Source organism: Silurus meridionalis, chromosome 26, assembly GCF_014805685.1.
Source record: "Silurus meridionalis isolate SWU-2019-XX chromosome 26, ASM1480568v1, whole genome shotgun sequence".
In the NCBI taxonomy this organism is placed as follows: Eukaryota; Metazoa; Chordata; class Actinopteri; order Siluriformes; family Siluridae; genus Silurus; species Silurus meridionalis.
The window spans coordinates 276,292-291,291 of record NC_060909.1 but is presented as its reverse complement, the minus strand read 5'-3'; the positions used below and the strand labels follow the sequence as shown (position 1 = coordinate 291,291).

Below are 15,000 nucleotides of genomic sequence, written 5' to 3'. Positions count from 1 at the left end.
TTCAGAATAATGTTCAACATTAAATTGCAAAACAGTTGAATTTCATCATTTACAAAACTTAATATTATCAAACGTTTTAAAGAATCTGGAGAAATCTTTGTGCACAAGGGACGAAGGGGAAAATCCTTATTGGATGTCTGTGATCTTTGGGCCCTCAGGGGCCACTGCATTTTAAACAGTCATGAATCTGTAATGAAATCACTGCATGGGATCATTAACACCTCCAGAAATCAGAGTCTGTGAACAGTTTACATATCATTTACAAATGCAGGTTAAATCTCTATTATGCAAAGAAGAAGACACGCGTGAACATGATTCAGAAACTCCACCATCCTCTCTGTACTGAGGCAAAGTGGAAAACTGTTCTGTTGTCAGATGGATCGAAATTTTCAGTTCTTTTTATTCAACAAATCTTCCATCCAGAAAACTTCTTTTCCAGGGAAGGCCGTGTATATTGGAGTAGGACAATGCTAACTTCATACTGCATCTAATACAATAGCATGACTTGGTAGCAGAAGAGTCTGGGTGCTGAACTGGTCTGTCTGCAGTCTAGACCTTTCACTATCTGAAAACATTTGGTGCACCATGAAACACAACAAAGGAAACTCAGAACTGTTGAGCAGCTAGAATCTAGTATCTGTACATATGGAACAACATTCCTCTCCCAAAACTTCAGCAGCTGCTCTCCTCAGCTCCCAGATAAATATGGACAGAAGATAAGATGCTCCACAGTGGGAAACATGGTTCTGTAACAACTTTTTTAAGATGTGTTGCAGCCATTAAATTCAAAATGACCTTGCAAATCATTTTACCCAGTGTCCCAACTTTTTTGGAATTGGGGTTGTACATCACAATCATAATCTCTATCATCATCATCATCAAGGAACTGTTTAGATATAACTGTAGTGAAAAACTCCTCCCCTCCCCCCCTCTGTCTTTCTGTATAGAGTCTGTATTGACCTTTGACTTGTTTCCAAAAATGTACTGGGTGGGAAAATCAGGGCTGTGTGTGTCTGGGGAGTGACTGTAAATCTTGTGGTGACCCTGTGAGCTGTCATAATGCTTCATAAGGGAAGTGTGTTAGTAAGTTCTGTTCCTGCATTAATTTTTCTTAGACCTTTATGAAGGTATAGAGAAGGATGTTCTACTCAGATCGGATCCTCACTGCAGCTCTAAGGGGCCCTGTGCTCTACTGCACTGGGGGTGGAGTAACGGAGATGTGTGTGAGAGTAAGGAGGAGAGTAGGAGAAGATTCATGACTTCAGTGTAACATAAACATCACACACTTCCTGGAGACACGTCCTGATCCCTTCTCCACCTTTATAAATACAGAAGATGGGGTTTAAACCTCTGGCAGATAATTTAATAGATTACTCTCTCTCTCCCTCTATCTCTCCCTCTCCCTTTCTCTCTCTGTCTCTCACACTCTCTCTCTCTCTCTCTCTCTCTCTCTCTCTCTCTCTCTCTCTCTCCCTCTTTCTCTCTCTCTCACTCTCTCTCTCTGATTTGTTTAGGTGGAGAGAAAGTGAAATGACTAATGAGATGTAAAATATGGACTCTATTTTAGTAACCTCGCTTTGAGCGCACACACACACACACACACACACACACACACTCACACTCACTCTTACCTTTACCCCAAATAGTGTGTGTGTGTGTGTGTGTGTGTGTGTGTGTGTGATCCTCACTCCATGTTCTCTATTCTCTCTTATATCTCTGTTTGAAATAAGAGGCAGTGAAGGTAAAATTAAGGTTATGTGTCCATGCCTTCAGGAGAAAGGGAGCAGTGTGTATCAGTGTGTCTCTGTGCGTTATTTTATGTTTGTGTGCCACTGTATTCCAGTGTGTGTCAGTGTATTCCAGTGTGTGTCAGTGTATTCCAGTGTGTGTGTGTTCCAGTGTGTGTGTGTCAGTGTGTCAGTGTATTCCAGTGTGTGTGTGTGTGTGTCAGTGTGTCAGTGTATTCCAGTGTGTGTTTGTCGTTGTGTGTCAGTGTATTCCAGTGTGTGTCAGTGTATTCCAGTGTGTTCCAGCGTGTGTCAGTGTGTTCCAGTGTGTGTCAGTGTATTCCAGTGTGTGTCAGTGTATTCCAGTGTGTTCCAGTGTGTGTCAGTGTATTCCAGTGTGTCAGTGTATTCAGTGTGTGTCAGTGTATTCCAGTGTGTGTTAGTGTGTATCAGTGTGTTCCAGTGTGTGTGTGTGTGTGTGTGTGTGTGTGTGTGTGTGTGTGTGTGTGTGTGTGTGTGTGTGTGTGTGTTTGTTCCAGTGTGTCAGTGTATTCCAGTGTGTGTCAGTGTATTCCAGTGTTTTCCAGTGTGTGCCACAGTGTGTCAGTGTGTTCCAGTGTGTGTGTGTTTGTGCAGTAAGTGACTGTACACTGCAGTATAAGCGGAATAAAGCTGTGTTCTGTATTTGGAGCTCTGAGATGGTGGCTGTAACACACACACACACACACACACACACACACACACACTGAGCTTCATCACTCCATCTCTGAATTCTAATAAAATGAGCAGATCAGTGGAAGAGCTTCCTCATACAGAGCAGATGTAGGTGTGATCAGAGGGAGGTTTAGACAGAAGGAGAAGGAAAAGCAGGAGTATATGAACGATGCATGTTTCTTTCAGAGCCTCAGAGTTTTCAGCTCTTTGTGAAGTTGTTAATCTTTGTTGGGATAGAAATGTTTCTGAAACTGTACTGTACTTCCTCACTATATCTGAGAGGATGTAGAAAAGGATGTAGGAAACAGGAGAACCCCAGTAGAACCGTTAGTCTTTTTTCATTTAAATGTCTCAATCTTTTTTATATAAACATCACAGATAGAAAAATTCCACATGTTTACATTCTTATTTCATCCTGACCTCGTGACCACTTCTGAGATCTGCAGTAGAAACATAATGTGAGCCTGTCCATCCCTCATGAACATCACTTCCTGTGAACACATAAACATGTGTGATGTTCTGAAGACTGTTTGTAGAGCACTGGTCTCACTAAGGGAGTAAACTTCGGGCCTGTGTGCTGTTTGCTACTGCAGCCAGACTGAAGGGGAAGCTGAAGGTCCTGAGATCTTTTCCTCTCCTGAAATAACTGAATGACCTGTAAAAAAAAAAATTCTCTTCCACAGTTATTCAGTTTATTTATAAATCGATGTTCAGTAATAATCAAAATCCCTTCAGTCTTTTTATTGCATGATGTTATTGATGAACTGTTACACCATAGTTCTGTTAAATCCTCCATTCTGATTGGTGTGTGTGTGTGTGTGTGTGTGTGTGTGTGTGTGTGTGTGTGTGAATGAGTGAGTGATTGAGTGATTGTGTGTGTGTGTGTGTTTGTGTGTGTGTGAATGAGTGAGTGAGTGTGTGTGTGTGTGTGTGTGTGTGTGTGTGTGAATGAGTGAGTGAGTGAGTGTGTGTGTGTGTTTGTGTGTGTGTGTGAATGAGTGAGTGAGTGAGTGTGTGTGTGAATGAGTGAGTGAGTGAGTGTGTGTGTGTGTGTGTGTGTGTGTGTGTGAATGAGTGAGTGAGTGTGTGTGTGTGTGTGTGTGTGTGTGTGTGTGTGTGTGTGTGTGTGTGTGTGTGTGTGTGTGTGAGTGAGTGAGTGAGTGAGTGAGTGAGTGAGTGAGTGTGTGTTTGTGTGTGTGTGTGTTTGTGTGTGTGTGTGTGAATGAGTGAGTGAGTGAGTGTGTGTGAATGAGTGAGTGAGTGAGGAGTGAGTGAGTGAGTGAGTGAGTGAGTGAGTGAGTGTGTGTGTGTGTGTGTGTGTGTGTGTGTGTGTGTGTGTGTGTGTGTGTGTGAATGAGTGAGTGATGGAGTGTGTGAGTGAATGTAATAACTGCAAAATAAATCTTGGTTTACGGTTACATTAAAATGATTATAACACAAACATGTCTGAAGGTCAGAAACTGACTGATCACAGTGGGGGAAATTATTATAATCAGAAAGACTGAACATATAAAAACCCTGTGTGTGTGTGTGTGTGTGTGTGTGTGTGTGTGTGTGTGTGTGTGTGTGTGTGTGTGTGTTTTCAGTGTGAGAGTGAAAGTAGCATCACACTTTGGGTTGTTGCATTTATGCAGACGATTTAGGCGTCTGGGTGAGAACTGAAAGAGTTTTCACACTGTGATTAGTGATGATACGGATTATTACAGACAAGATATAGGAAACACTGTCTAAAAAGACTGTGTGTGTGTGTAAATAGACATGTAATACTCTCTCACATGTAATATAATACCTTCAGACCTGTAATGTGTTCAGAACTGCATTATTAATTTAATTATTATATCAATTAATATTTTTTCTAACGAATGATGTGTATTAATGAGACTGTGTGTATAATATAGTGTAATTACTGAGACTTTTCCGTTACAGGATGCATAACATTTGCACGCACAAGCTTACACACACACACACACACACACACACACACACACACACGCACGCACGTATACACACACACACACACATATCTGTGGTTTGGGTTTAAAGTGTGTGAGATGCGAGTGTCTCGGCTCATGGTGCGTTTGTGACGTGACTGACCTTTAATTAGCGCTGCAACAGAAAACTGGTCACCGAAGCGCTGAGAGAACTATGATCTGTGCTGAAGATTAGTTTCACACTCACTCACGTCTTCACACATGCAAACACACACACACACACACACACACGTGCAGATGATTTAGATCGTTATAGAAATGATGTGTATACAGTGGAACCCACTTATCTCGACCTCGGTGAACTCGGCAACTATTAAGTCGACGTTTTTGAAATGGAACCGCCAAATTCTCGCTTTGTTTTAGCATTTTTTATCAGTTATGTCGATTATTTTATGTCACCGAACCCTGATATCTCAAGCACAAGGGGGGGCAAATTTGCCACTTAACTTCGGTTATGTCAGGAATCCCCCTGCCACGCCCCCTTTGGCGGTATGTGTAATCGTGTATACGTATCCCGATACGTACCCTTCTTCTCGGACTCCGCATTCTCTCCACGGCCCCCCGGATTCCCCCGATCCTGCTGTTTTCCATCTTCACGCTGTCTGCACCACGTTTATCCGATGATGCCCAGCGCTGCGCTTTCCATAGCGCGGATCCGTGGATTCTCTACACGAACTGTCTCTGCTTTCACAGACCTTGGTGGACGGCGCTCCCGGAGCGCAGCACTGGATATTACTGCTTCACTACAAGTACTGGTGGATTCTCTGCTGAGTCTCAATAAACTTTGTTCTTGTTTACTTCGGCTTCGGCCTCCTTATCCGCATTACAGGTTTTCTTGATCCGCATGACCAATCAAACAAATCACAACAACGCTGTTGTGTTAAAAACCTCCAAAAACACGTGCATGTACATTCTCATTTATTAACGCACATCATGTACATAAAGACATTTCATGCACATAAATCAATACTGCGGCAATATATTATTGTTTATCTCCATCATCGGTTATCTCGACGCTTTTTGGCGTCCCCTAGGCCCTCGACATAACCGGGTTCCACTGTACTATGATTCTGATATGACGAGTGGTCAGAAGGTGATGATAAACAGGTCTGTAAACACAGCTGTGACAGAGGTTCCAGATGTAAAGTGTGTATGAACACACTCCTGTAACAGAAGACACTGAAACACACTCAGCACTGTGGAACCCTCAGCATCTTTTACTTTTATATGATGCAGGACGTTGCAGGGTTTGTGTTTTTTTTCCATAAACTTGACAAGCTGTGTATTCTGGAATCAGTTGAGTTCAAATAAATGACAACCAGAAAAATTGCGAGTTTTGACTTGCAGACGTTCAGCAGGTCACCGTGATGTGATCATTAGAGTTTTGATGATCAGCTCTATACTGTAAAGTCATGAGTTAGTGTGAGCACTGGGTCATTATTACTTAATACTCTTTATAGGTTATTAGGGTTCAGTATGGCATCTCAAATGATTATTAATTAATAATCACTTCTAGTTAATTGCTGGAACTGTCGGCTATCAGCAAAAAACCATACCGATTTTTTTTTTCCAGCTTCCGGTCCGCTGCCATTACAAGAGCGGCCTCTAGAGGCGAATCACTGACGGCACGTTCTGTATGTTTTTACACGTGAGACGGCACACTGCACGGAGAGTGCGTTATATATTATATCAATGATTTATTAATTATATAATTATATTCATTAATATATTCAGATTACATTCTTTAGCACATTTTTATTTAATACTGTTTTTATTACAGTATTTATAACATGAAGTGTTTGGTTTTTATCCAGTATCCATTAAAAGAAAATGACTAGTGGATTAATCGGTTGTCGCCGAGTACAATCCAACCAAGCGATCGATATCGTTATAACAGTATACATATAAAACATGTCTCATCACACAGGACAGATCAGATTCTGTTTATTTCATCCTAGATGTTTAAGGGAGTTTTTTTCCTTTGGGAACTAATTAGAAGTGGCTTAGAAATGACTGATACCCACAGCAAAACTGTAGCTGACCACAGCCAACTGTGACCACACCCCACTGTGACCACACCCCACTCTGACCATGTGCCCGCTGTGACCACACCCCACTCTGACCATGCCCACTGTGACCATGCCCACTGTGACCACACCCCACTCTGACCATGCCCACTCTGACCATGTGCCCATTGTGACCACACCCCACTCTGACCATGCCCACTCTGACCATGTGCCCACTGTGACCACACCCCACTGCTCCTGCATTGCATGTATCTCTCTCATTGTCAGCCGTTACAAATTCAGTTTATTTATTTATGTTCTATTATTTATAGTGTGTGTGTGTGTGTGTGTGTGTGTGTGTGTGTGTGTGTGTGTGTGTGAATCCGATCTCAGCTTCACTTTCTAAGCTTTCTCAACTTTCTCAATCTAACATCTCCACAGCTCCACAATAAGACAGGTCACCTGACACACACACACACACACACACACACACACACACACACAGGTCATATTATGCCTGGTCATAGTTTTGTTGTCTGTCAGACAGTTTAGATGTCTGTATCAGATAATTTGATCAGGTTTCTCCAAGAAGAACCCCATTAGGAAGTGGTCAGTGTGTGTGCGTGTGTGTGTGTTTGTGTGTTTTGTGGTTCTTGATCTTCATGTCCGGTTTCTGAGGAAGCTTCACCCCTAAAACGCAGGATGGTGATCTGAGGTTTTGTGGTGAACAGACGTGTGCTGCTGTTGTCGAAAGTGAAGTGCAGTGTTTCTGATCAGACTCGACCCTGACCCAGTTTACTGACCTTCATCTGAGCATGAGCTCTCAGCTCATACACTTCCCTGTGTTTACTCTCTAATCTGTTCTCCAAACCTTCTCCAAAGGTCTCTGAGGGATCTGTGCTTTTAAACATATCTTCATGAAGAGGAACCACTTTAACCTCATTCATAAAAACACTCCTGATCTACTGAGAAAACACTGATCATCACCATGAGGCCTTAAAGAGCAGCACTGCATTCTGTGTGTGTGTGTGTGTGTGTGTGTGTGTGTGTGTGTGTGTGTGTGTGTGTGTGTGTGTGTGTGTGTGAGCTGTATACTGACTGCTCATTCTCCCCCCTCAGGGCCCTCTATAGGAGGGGCCGGTCTCAGTGTGTAGCGTCCCTTTTCTTCTCGGAACAATGGACGTGTTTTTCCGTCGTCACTTCCGGGGGAAATGTGGCGCGGCGGGGCGGCGGCGGCGCAGCGGCATGGCGGTGCCAGCCAGTAAAGTGCGGCGGCGTTCGAGCGCCGGTTTGCCCTCTGCAGACCTCATGCAGAGACGTAGGTCCAGCCTCCAACTTCAGGCAAACGCTGTGGTCAGTAAAACACATTGCAACGTTTCAGCTCAGCTGCTCGGGCCGTCGCTCCTCCTCGCCAGCGTCATCCAGATGAGTGACAAGAAGGAGACGGATGAAGGAGTGGAGGGAGGACGAGCCTCTGCCTCAGACTCCCTCAGCACCAGTAGCTGGGAGGAGCCTGAGGAACCGGAGTTGGAACCCAGTTCCTCGTGGTTAACTCAGAGCATGTTAATATCTGAGCGAATTCAGCCCCGCCCCTTTCTCCGCACACCGCGGTGTTTACGCCGAAACTCCTCCCACCTGCTCCCGGCAGAGGCGGTGTATCACAGTCCTGCCTTCTACGGGCTCTACGGGCGCTACCGGAGAACCAGCCAGGTGTGGAGGGCAGGGAGCGTGGGGGCGGGGCCTGTGTGGGCGGGGAGGAGGAGCTCTGTGGCAGCTCAGCCTTACAGGACGGGTGCCCCCTGGTGGCAGGGCATGTGTTACAACCCCGAGACGGACACATGGAGCGGGTTCCTCTCGTATGTCTACGTTTAAGTATTGCCTGTGTGTGTGTGTGTGTGTGTGTGTGTGTGTGTGTGTGTGTGTGTGTGTGTTTTAGAAGGTCTGCATTTGTTAAAGATGAAGTTTTTCAGTACATTAGTAGTTTTTACAGTACACTTCTCTCACACACACACACACACACACACACACACACACACACCGTTCTTTCTCCACCTTGTACTGAGTTGATTATATGTGCACTTTTGCCTCCTATACCCACTCAGATACTAAACTACTTATAGAATTATACATTTCTGATCTGATTCTCTCTCTCTCTCTCTCTCTCTCTCTCTCTCTCTCTCTCTCTGTGAACAGGAAGGCCATCGCCAAATCAGGTCTTCAGCATCTCCCCTCTCAGCCCAGCACTTCACTACTGGCCAAGTGTGACTCAAACAGAGAGATACGAAGCAACGTGGACTGGAGTGTGAGTTCTCTTTTACACTTGTGCACACACACACACACACACACACACACACACACACACTGTGTGTGTGAGTGTGTGTGTGTGAGAGTGTGTGTGTGTGTGTGTGTGTGTGTGTACACACTGCATTCAGAAAGAATTCAGACTCTTCACTATTAGAAGAAAAGATAAAACTTTATTGGTCCCACAGTGGGGAAATTTTATGTTACAGCAGAAAAGAAAAAGAAATGTGCAAATATAAAAAAAGCAGAGACATAATAAGTGAATACATTAGTGTATAAATACAAAATAAAAAGAGAATAAGTAGTTACACTCTCACACATATTGCACATAATTATTATTAATTCATTATTTATTATAGTTAAATTATTGTTATGGTACATTTATTACTAAAAACGTTGTTATTGTTGTTATTGCAGTTAAACAGTAACAGTGTGTATTTTGGTGACTGGTTCACTGAGCAGCTCTGATTATAAAGTCTAATAGCAGCAGAGAGAAAAGATCTTCTGTTTCGCTCCTCAGGATGTAACTGTGTGTCACTGAAGGAGCTGCTCAGAGATAAAACTGTTTCATACAGGGTGAGAGACGTTCTGCAGTAATGATGATAGTTTAGCTCCCATCCTCCTTCTCCCACCTCCTGTACAGTGTCCAGGGGAATCTCCATTACTGAGCTGAACATCCTGATCAGTTTGTCCAGTGTCTTCCTGTGTGCAGTAGAGATGCTGCTGCAGCAGCAGACCACAACATACAAGATGGCTGAGGCCACCACAGAGTCAAAAAAGGTCTTCAGTAGCTCTCCCTGCACTCCAAAAGACCTTAGTCTCCTCAGCAGAAAGTCTGCTCTGTCCTCTCAGTATACCTGTGCAGTCCAGTTTGCTGTTCAGATGAACATCCAGGTGTTTAATAGTCCACAATGTTCTTTCCCTGAATGTTCACAGGTGAGAATAGTTTCAGTGTTTATATTACAGTCTGATCCTACAATCACTCAGATTGATTTGTTTCTCATGAATCTACACTCAGTTCTCCAGAATTACAGTGAAAACAGAACTCTAGAAATGTCTGTAAATTAATTCAAATAAAAAATATCACATGTTCATAAGTATTCAGACACTTTACTCAGTAGTTAGTTGAAGCTCCTTCAGCAGCAGTTCCAGTCTCGAGTCTGTTTTGGGTTTGATGTAACGAACTTTACACACCTGGATTGGGGAATTTCTGCCATTCTTCAGGGCAAATCCTCTCTGGCTGGGGCAGGTTGGATGGGGAGCGTCAGTGGAAGTCACATTCAGGTGTTTCTAGAGATGTTCAATAGGGTTCAGGTCAAGGCTCTGGCTTGGCCACTCAAGGACCTTCACACAGAGACGTCACTAATCCACTCCTGTGTTGTCCTGACTGTGTGTTGAGGGTCGTTCTCATGTAGGAAGGTGAACCTTCAGCCCAGTCTCAGGTCCTGAGTGCTGTGGAACAGGTTTTTAAATGAGGAGATCTCTGTACATTTTCCCAACCCTGACCAGTCTCCTGGTCCCTGCTTCAGAAAAAACACCCACACAGCATGATGCTGCCACCACCATGCTTCACTGGTAGGATGATCTGGATCTGGAGGATCTCTGGAGCTCAGTCAAAGTGGCCTTCAGGTTCTTGGTCACCTCTCTTGTACCCTGATTGCTCAGTTTGACCGAGCAGCTCTTCGAAGTATTCTGGTTGTACCACACTTCTTATATATGAGAATGATGGAGGTCACTGTGCTCCTGGGAATCTTCACCACAGCAGACGTTCTTCTGTATCAGTGGGAATGATTTTAGTATCAGACTGAAACAAAACAAATAATGAAGGTCTGAATTCCTTCTGAATGAACTGTAGATATCAAAGTGTTGAGACTTTCATAGATTTAAATGAGTATAGACTTTAAATATGTTGTGTTGTGTAGTAATATGTTGTGTAGTGTAGTGTTGTGTAGTGATATGTTGTGTTGTGTAGTGATATGTTGTGTTGTGTTGTGTAGTAATATGTTGTGTAGTGTTGTGTTGTGTAGTGATGTGGTGTTATATGTTGTGTAGTGTAGTGTTGTGTAGTGATATGTTGTGTAGTGTTGTGGTGTGATATGTTGTGTAGTGTTGTGTAGTGATGTGCCGTTATGTGTTGTGTAGTAATATGTTGTAGTGTTGTGTTGTGTAGTAATATGTTGTTTAGTGTTGTGTTGTGTAGTAATATGTTGTGTAGTGTTGTGTTGTGTAGTGATGTGGTGTTATATGTTGTGTAGTGTAGTGTTGTGTAGTGATATGTTGTGTAGTGTTGTGGTGTGATATGTTGTGTAGTGTTGTGTAGTGATGTGTCATATGTGTTGTGTAGTAATATGTTGTGTAGTGTTGTGTTGTGTAGTAATATGTTGTTTAGTGTTGTGTTGTGTAGTGTAGTGTTGTGTAGTGATATGTTGTGTTGTGTAGTGATATGTCGTGTAGTGTAGTGTTGTGTAGTGATGTGTAGTAATATGTTGTGTAGTGATATGTCGTGTAGTGTTGTGTTGTGATGTGTTGTTATATGTTGTGTAGTGATGTTATAGATGTTCAGCCTCCACCTTCCCGTAATAAACACATGAACTCAGGTATGCAGTTTGATGTTCAGCAGTGTAGATGTTTCACTTTCACACCTACGTTCAGTTCAAACCCACATCAGTGTTTGAGGGCTGAGAACCTGCACCAGGTGCATCAGATTCCTGAGAGTCCACACGAGCTTGAGTCCAGGAACCCAGTGCAGATCCTCCTGTAAATCTGATACATCACCTGTATCATACAATACAGATATCTTAAGAGATGATATTAAAAGTGCTGTAATGTGTGTGTGTGTGTGTGTGTGTGTGCAGGAATCAGCCCTGTATGGTGAGCACATCTGGTTCGAGACCAACGTCTCCGGAGATTTCTGTTACGTCGGAGAACAGCACTGCTACGCCAAGACACTGGTGTGTGTGTGTGTGTGTGTGTGTGTGTGTGTGTGTGTGTGTGTGTGTGTGTGTTTATATATGTTTATATTAATATCATTCTAATATAAGCTAATATCCTAAAAGAGATGATAATACAGAGTATGTGAAGAAGAAAGAGACCAGAACCTGGTAAAGAGCGCGAGAGAGAGCGAGCGACACACAGAGAGAGAGAGAGAGAGAGAGAGAGAGAGAGAGAGAGAGAGAGAGGCGAGAGAGAGAGAGAGAGCGAGCGACACAGAGAGAGAGAGAGCGAGAGAGAGAGCGAGAGAGAGAGAGAGAGAGGATGAGAAACAGAGCAGCTTTTGAAAATGGAGTGAAAAAAGATTGAGAGGAAAAGAGATGAACACTGAGGTCACTAAGTTCTACTTGATAATATCCAGTTAGAGCTCTGTTTCCTCTCCATCTTCACTCCGACTTTTATACAGGAAATAAAAATAAAAGTGTGAGAAAAGAAGTAACTTTCAGGAGGAACCTGATCAGTGAAAAGACTCTGCAGTTACTGTTAGTAACAGGTGACTATTTAACGTATTCAAATTATTACAGAGATATTTAACGCTTCTGTCTGTTCCACACATCTGTACACTAACTAACACATCTGTATACAAACTTACACATCTGTACACTAACTTACACATTTGTATACAAACTTACACATCTGTATACAAACTTACACATCTGTACACTAACTTACACATCTGTACACTAACTAACACATCTGTATACAAACTTACACATCTGTATACAAACTTACACATCTGTACACTAACACACATCTGTACACTACACATCTGTACACTAACTTACACATCTGTATACAAACTTACACATCTGTACACTAACTTACACATCTGTACACTAACTAACACATCTGTACACTAACTAACACATCTGTATACAAACTTACACATCTGTACACTAACTTACACATCTGTACACTAACACATCTGTATACAAACTTACACATCTGTATACAAACTTACACATCTGTATACAAACTTACACATCTGTACACTAACTTACACATCTGTATACAAACTTACACATCTGTATACAAACTTTCACATCTGTACACTAACTTACACATCTGTACACTAACTAACACATCTGTACACAAACTTACACATCTGTACACAAACTAACACATCTGTACACTAACTAACACATCTGTATACAAACTTTACACATCTGTACACTAACTTACCCATCTGTAGACAAACTTACACGTGTACACTAACTTATACATTTTTATAAAATTTTAGACTTAAAATAGTCTAAAATAGACATTCACACATTTGCAATATCTAGTCTTTTGTGAATATTTATTATTTATATATTTGTTATTATGAATATGTATTTTATATAAATCTACTTTATTATATAAAAATAATTTAATAAAATTATAAATATTTCAGCTTTTTTTTTTAAACAGTATTAGAGGGACAGCGCATGTAGGACGTTTTGGAGACAAGGTGAGGGAGGTGAGATTGAGATGGTTTGGACATGTGCAGAGGAGGGACATGGGGTATATCAGTAGGAGAATGCTGAAGATGGAGAGACCAGGAAGGAGAAAAAGAGGAAGACCAAGGAGGAGGTTTATGGATGTGTTGAGGGAAGACATGCAGATAGTTGGTGTGAAAGAGGCAGATGTAGAGGACAGGGGGGGATGTAGACGGATGATCCGCTGTGGCGCCTCTAATGGGAGAAACCAAAAGAAGAAGATGATGATGATGATGATAGGGCTCAGAATCACAAGAAACACACTGCCCCCTGGAGGCGTTTTTTTATCATTACACTCGTACATTCACCACTCTTTCACTGCTCAGGATCATTTATTCATCATTTTATTTACAAACCTTTTATTTCCTCATTTTAGGGCATGTTTTATAAATATGTAACTCGGAGTGTGAACACAGTAAAAATAAATAATGAAAGTGGTGTAATAGAATAAATGAAAAAGTGAAAATAAAAACAAATGTAAATACTTGTCTAATAGAATAAAGTAATATGAGAATAAGTTGCTTAAATAATTATTTAACAATAAATTAAGAAATAAAAGTAAAATTAAACTCTAAATACTAAAACAGAAGCAGTGTTTTGTGTTGAGATTTAAAACTTCACTACTTACTGCGTAGGAAACACACATATGGAGTCTGATGGAGTTCCTGCTGATGTTTTCCTCCATCACTTCTCACATTTCTAACAATGTCTGTGTGTTTATCTGAACTGAATCTTGACTACAGGTGTGTGTGTGTGTGTGTGTGTGTGTGTGTGTGTGTGTGTGTGTGTGTGTGTGTGTGTGTGTGTGTGTGTGTTTCTGTATATTGTGGTCATTTATAAGAAATATTTAAGTCCTGAAATTCAACCATCAGTAATGAAGTGTTTATTTTTCATCCCTAATGGTAGACTAAATTACAAAAATACACACAAACAGTTATGAGCAGAAGTGTGTGTCAGGTGTGTGTGTCAGGTGTGTGTGTCAGGTGTGTGTGTCAGGTGTGTGTGTCAGGTGTGTGTGTATGAGGTGTGTGTATGAGGTGTGTGTGTGTATGAGGTGTGTGTGTATGAGGTGTGTGTGTGTATGAGGTGTGTGTGTATAAGGAGTGTGTGTGTGTGTGCATGTGTATGAGGTATGTGTGTGTAAGGAGTGTGTGTGTGAATGAGGTGCGTGTGTGTGTTGTGTGTGTATGAGGTGCGTGTGTGTGTTTGTGTGTGTATGAGGTGCGTGTGTGTATGAGGTGCGTGTGTGTGTGTGTGTGGTGTGTATGAGGTGTGTTTGGTGTGTATGAGGTGTGTGTATAAGGTGCGTGTGTGTGTGTGTGTGTATGAGGTGCGTGTGTATGAGGTGCGTGTGTGTGTATGAGGTGCGTGTGTGTGTGAGGTGTGTGAGGTGTGTGTATGAGGTGCGTGTGTGTGTGTGTGAGGTGTGTGTGTGTGTGTGAGGTGTGTGTGTGTGTGTATGAGTGTGTGTGTGTGTGTGAGGTGTGTGTGTGTGTGTGTATGAGGTGTGTGTGTGTGCATGTGTGTTTGAGATGTGTGTGTGTGTATGTGTGTGTATGTGTGTGTATGTGTGTGAGGTGTGTTTGTTTGTGTGTGTGTGTATTTGTGTGAGTGCGTATGTGTGTGTGTATGAGGTGTGTGTGTGTGTGTGTATGTATGTGTGTGTGAGGTGTGTGTGTATATGAGGTGCTTGTGTGTGTGTTTGTGCATGTGTGTTTGAGGTGTGTGTGCATGTGTGTTTGAGATGTGTGTGTATGTGTGTGTGTATGTGTGTGAGGTGTGTTTGTTTGTG

At 42.3% G+C, this 15,000-nt stretch overlaps 1 protein-coding gene across 1 annotated transcript in view; it reads left to right on the top strand.

Moving 5' to 3' along the window:
- Positions 1-15,000, top strand: part of dgkza (diacylglycerol kinase, zeta a) — a 77,033-nt gene that overhangs the window by 5,513 nt on the left and 56,520 nt on the right. The window contains exons 2-4 of the mRNA XM_046840024.1: positions 7,558-8,294; positions 8,632-8,740; positions 11,595-11,690. Of these exons, the coding sequence (XP_046695980.1) occupies positions 7,615-8,294; positions 8,632-8,740; positions 11,595-11,690 (885 nt within the window). The 5' untranslated portion in view covers positions 7,558-7,614. The remainder of the gene's footprint in view (positions 1-7,557; positions 8,295-8,631; positions 8,741-11,594; positions 11,691-15,000) is intronic.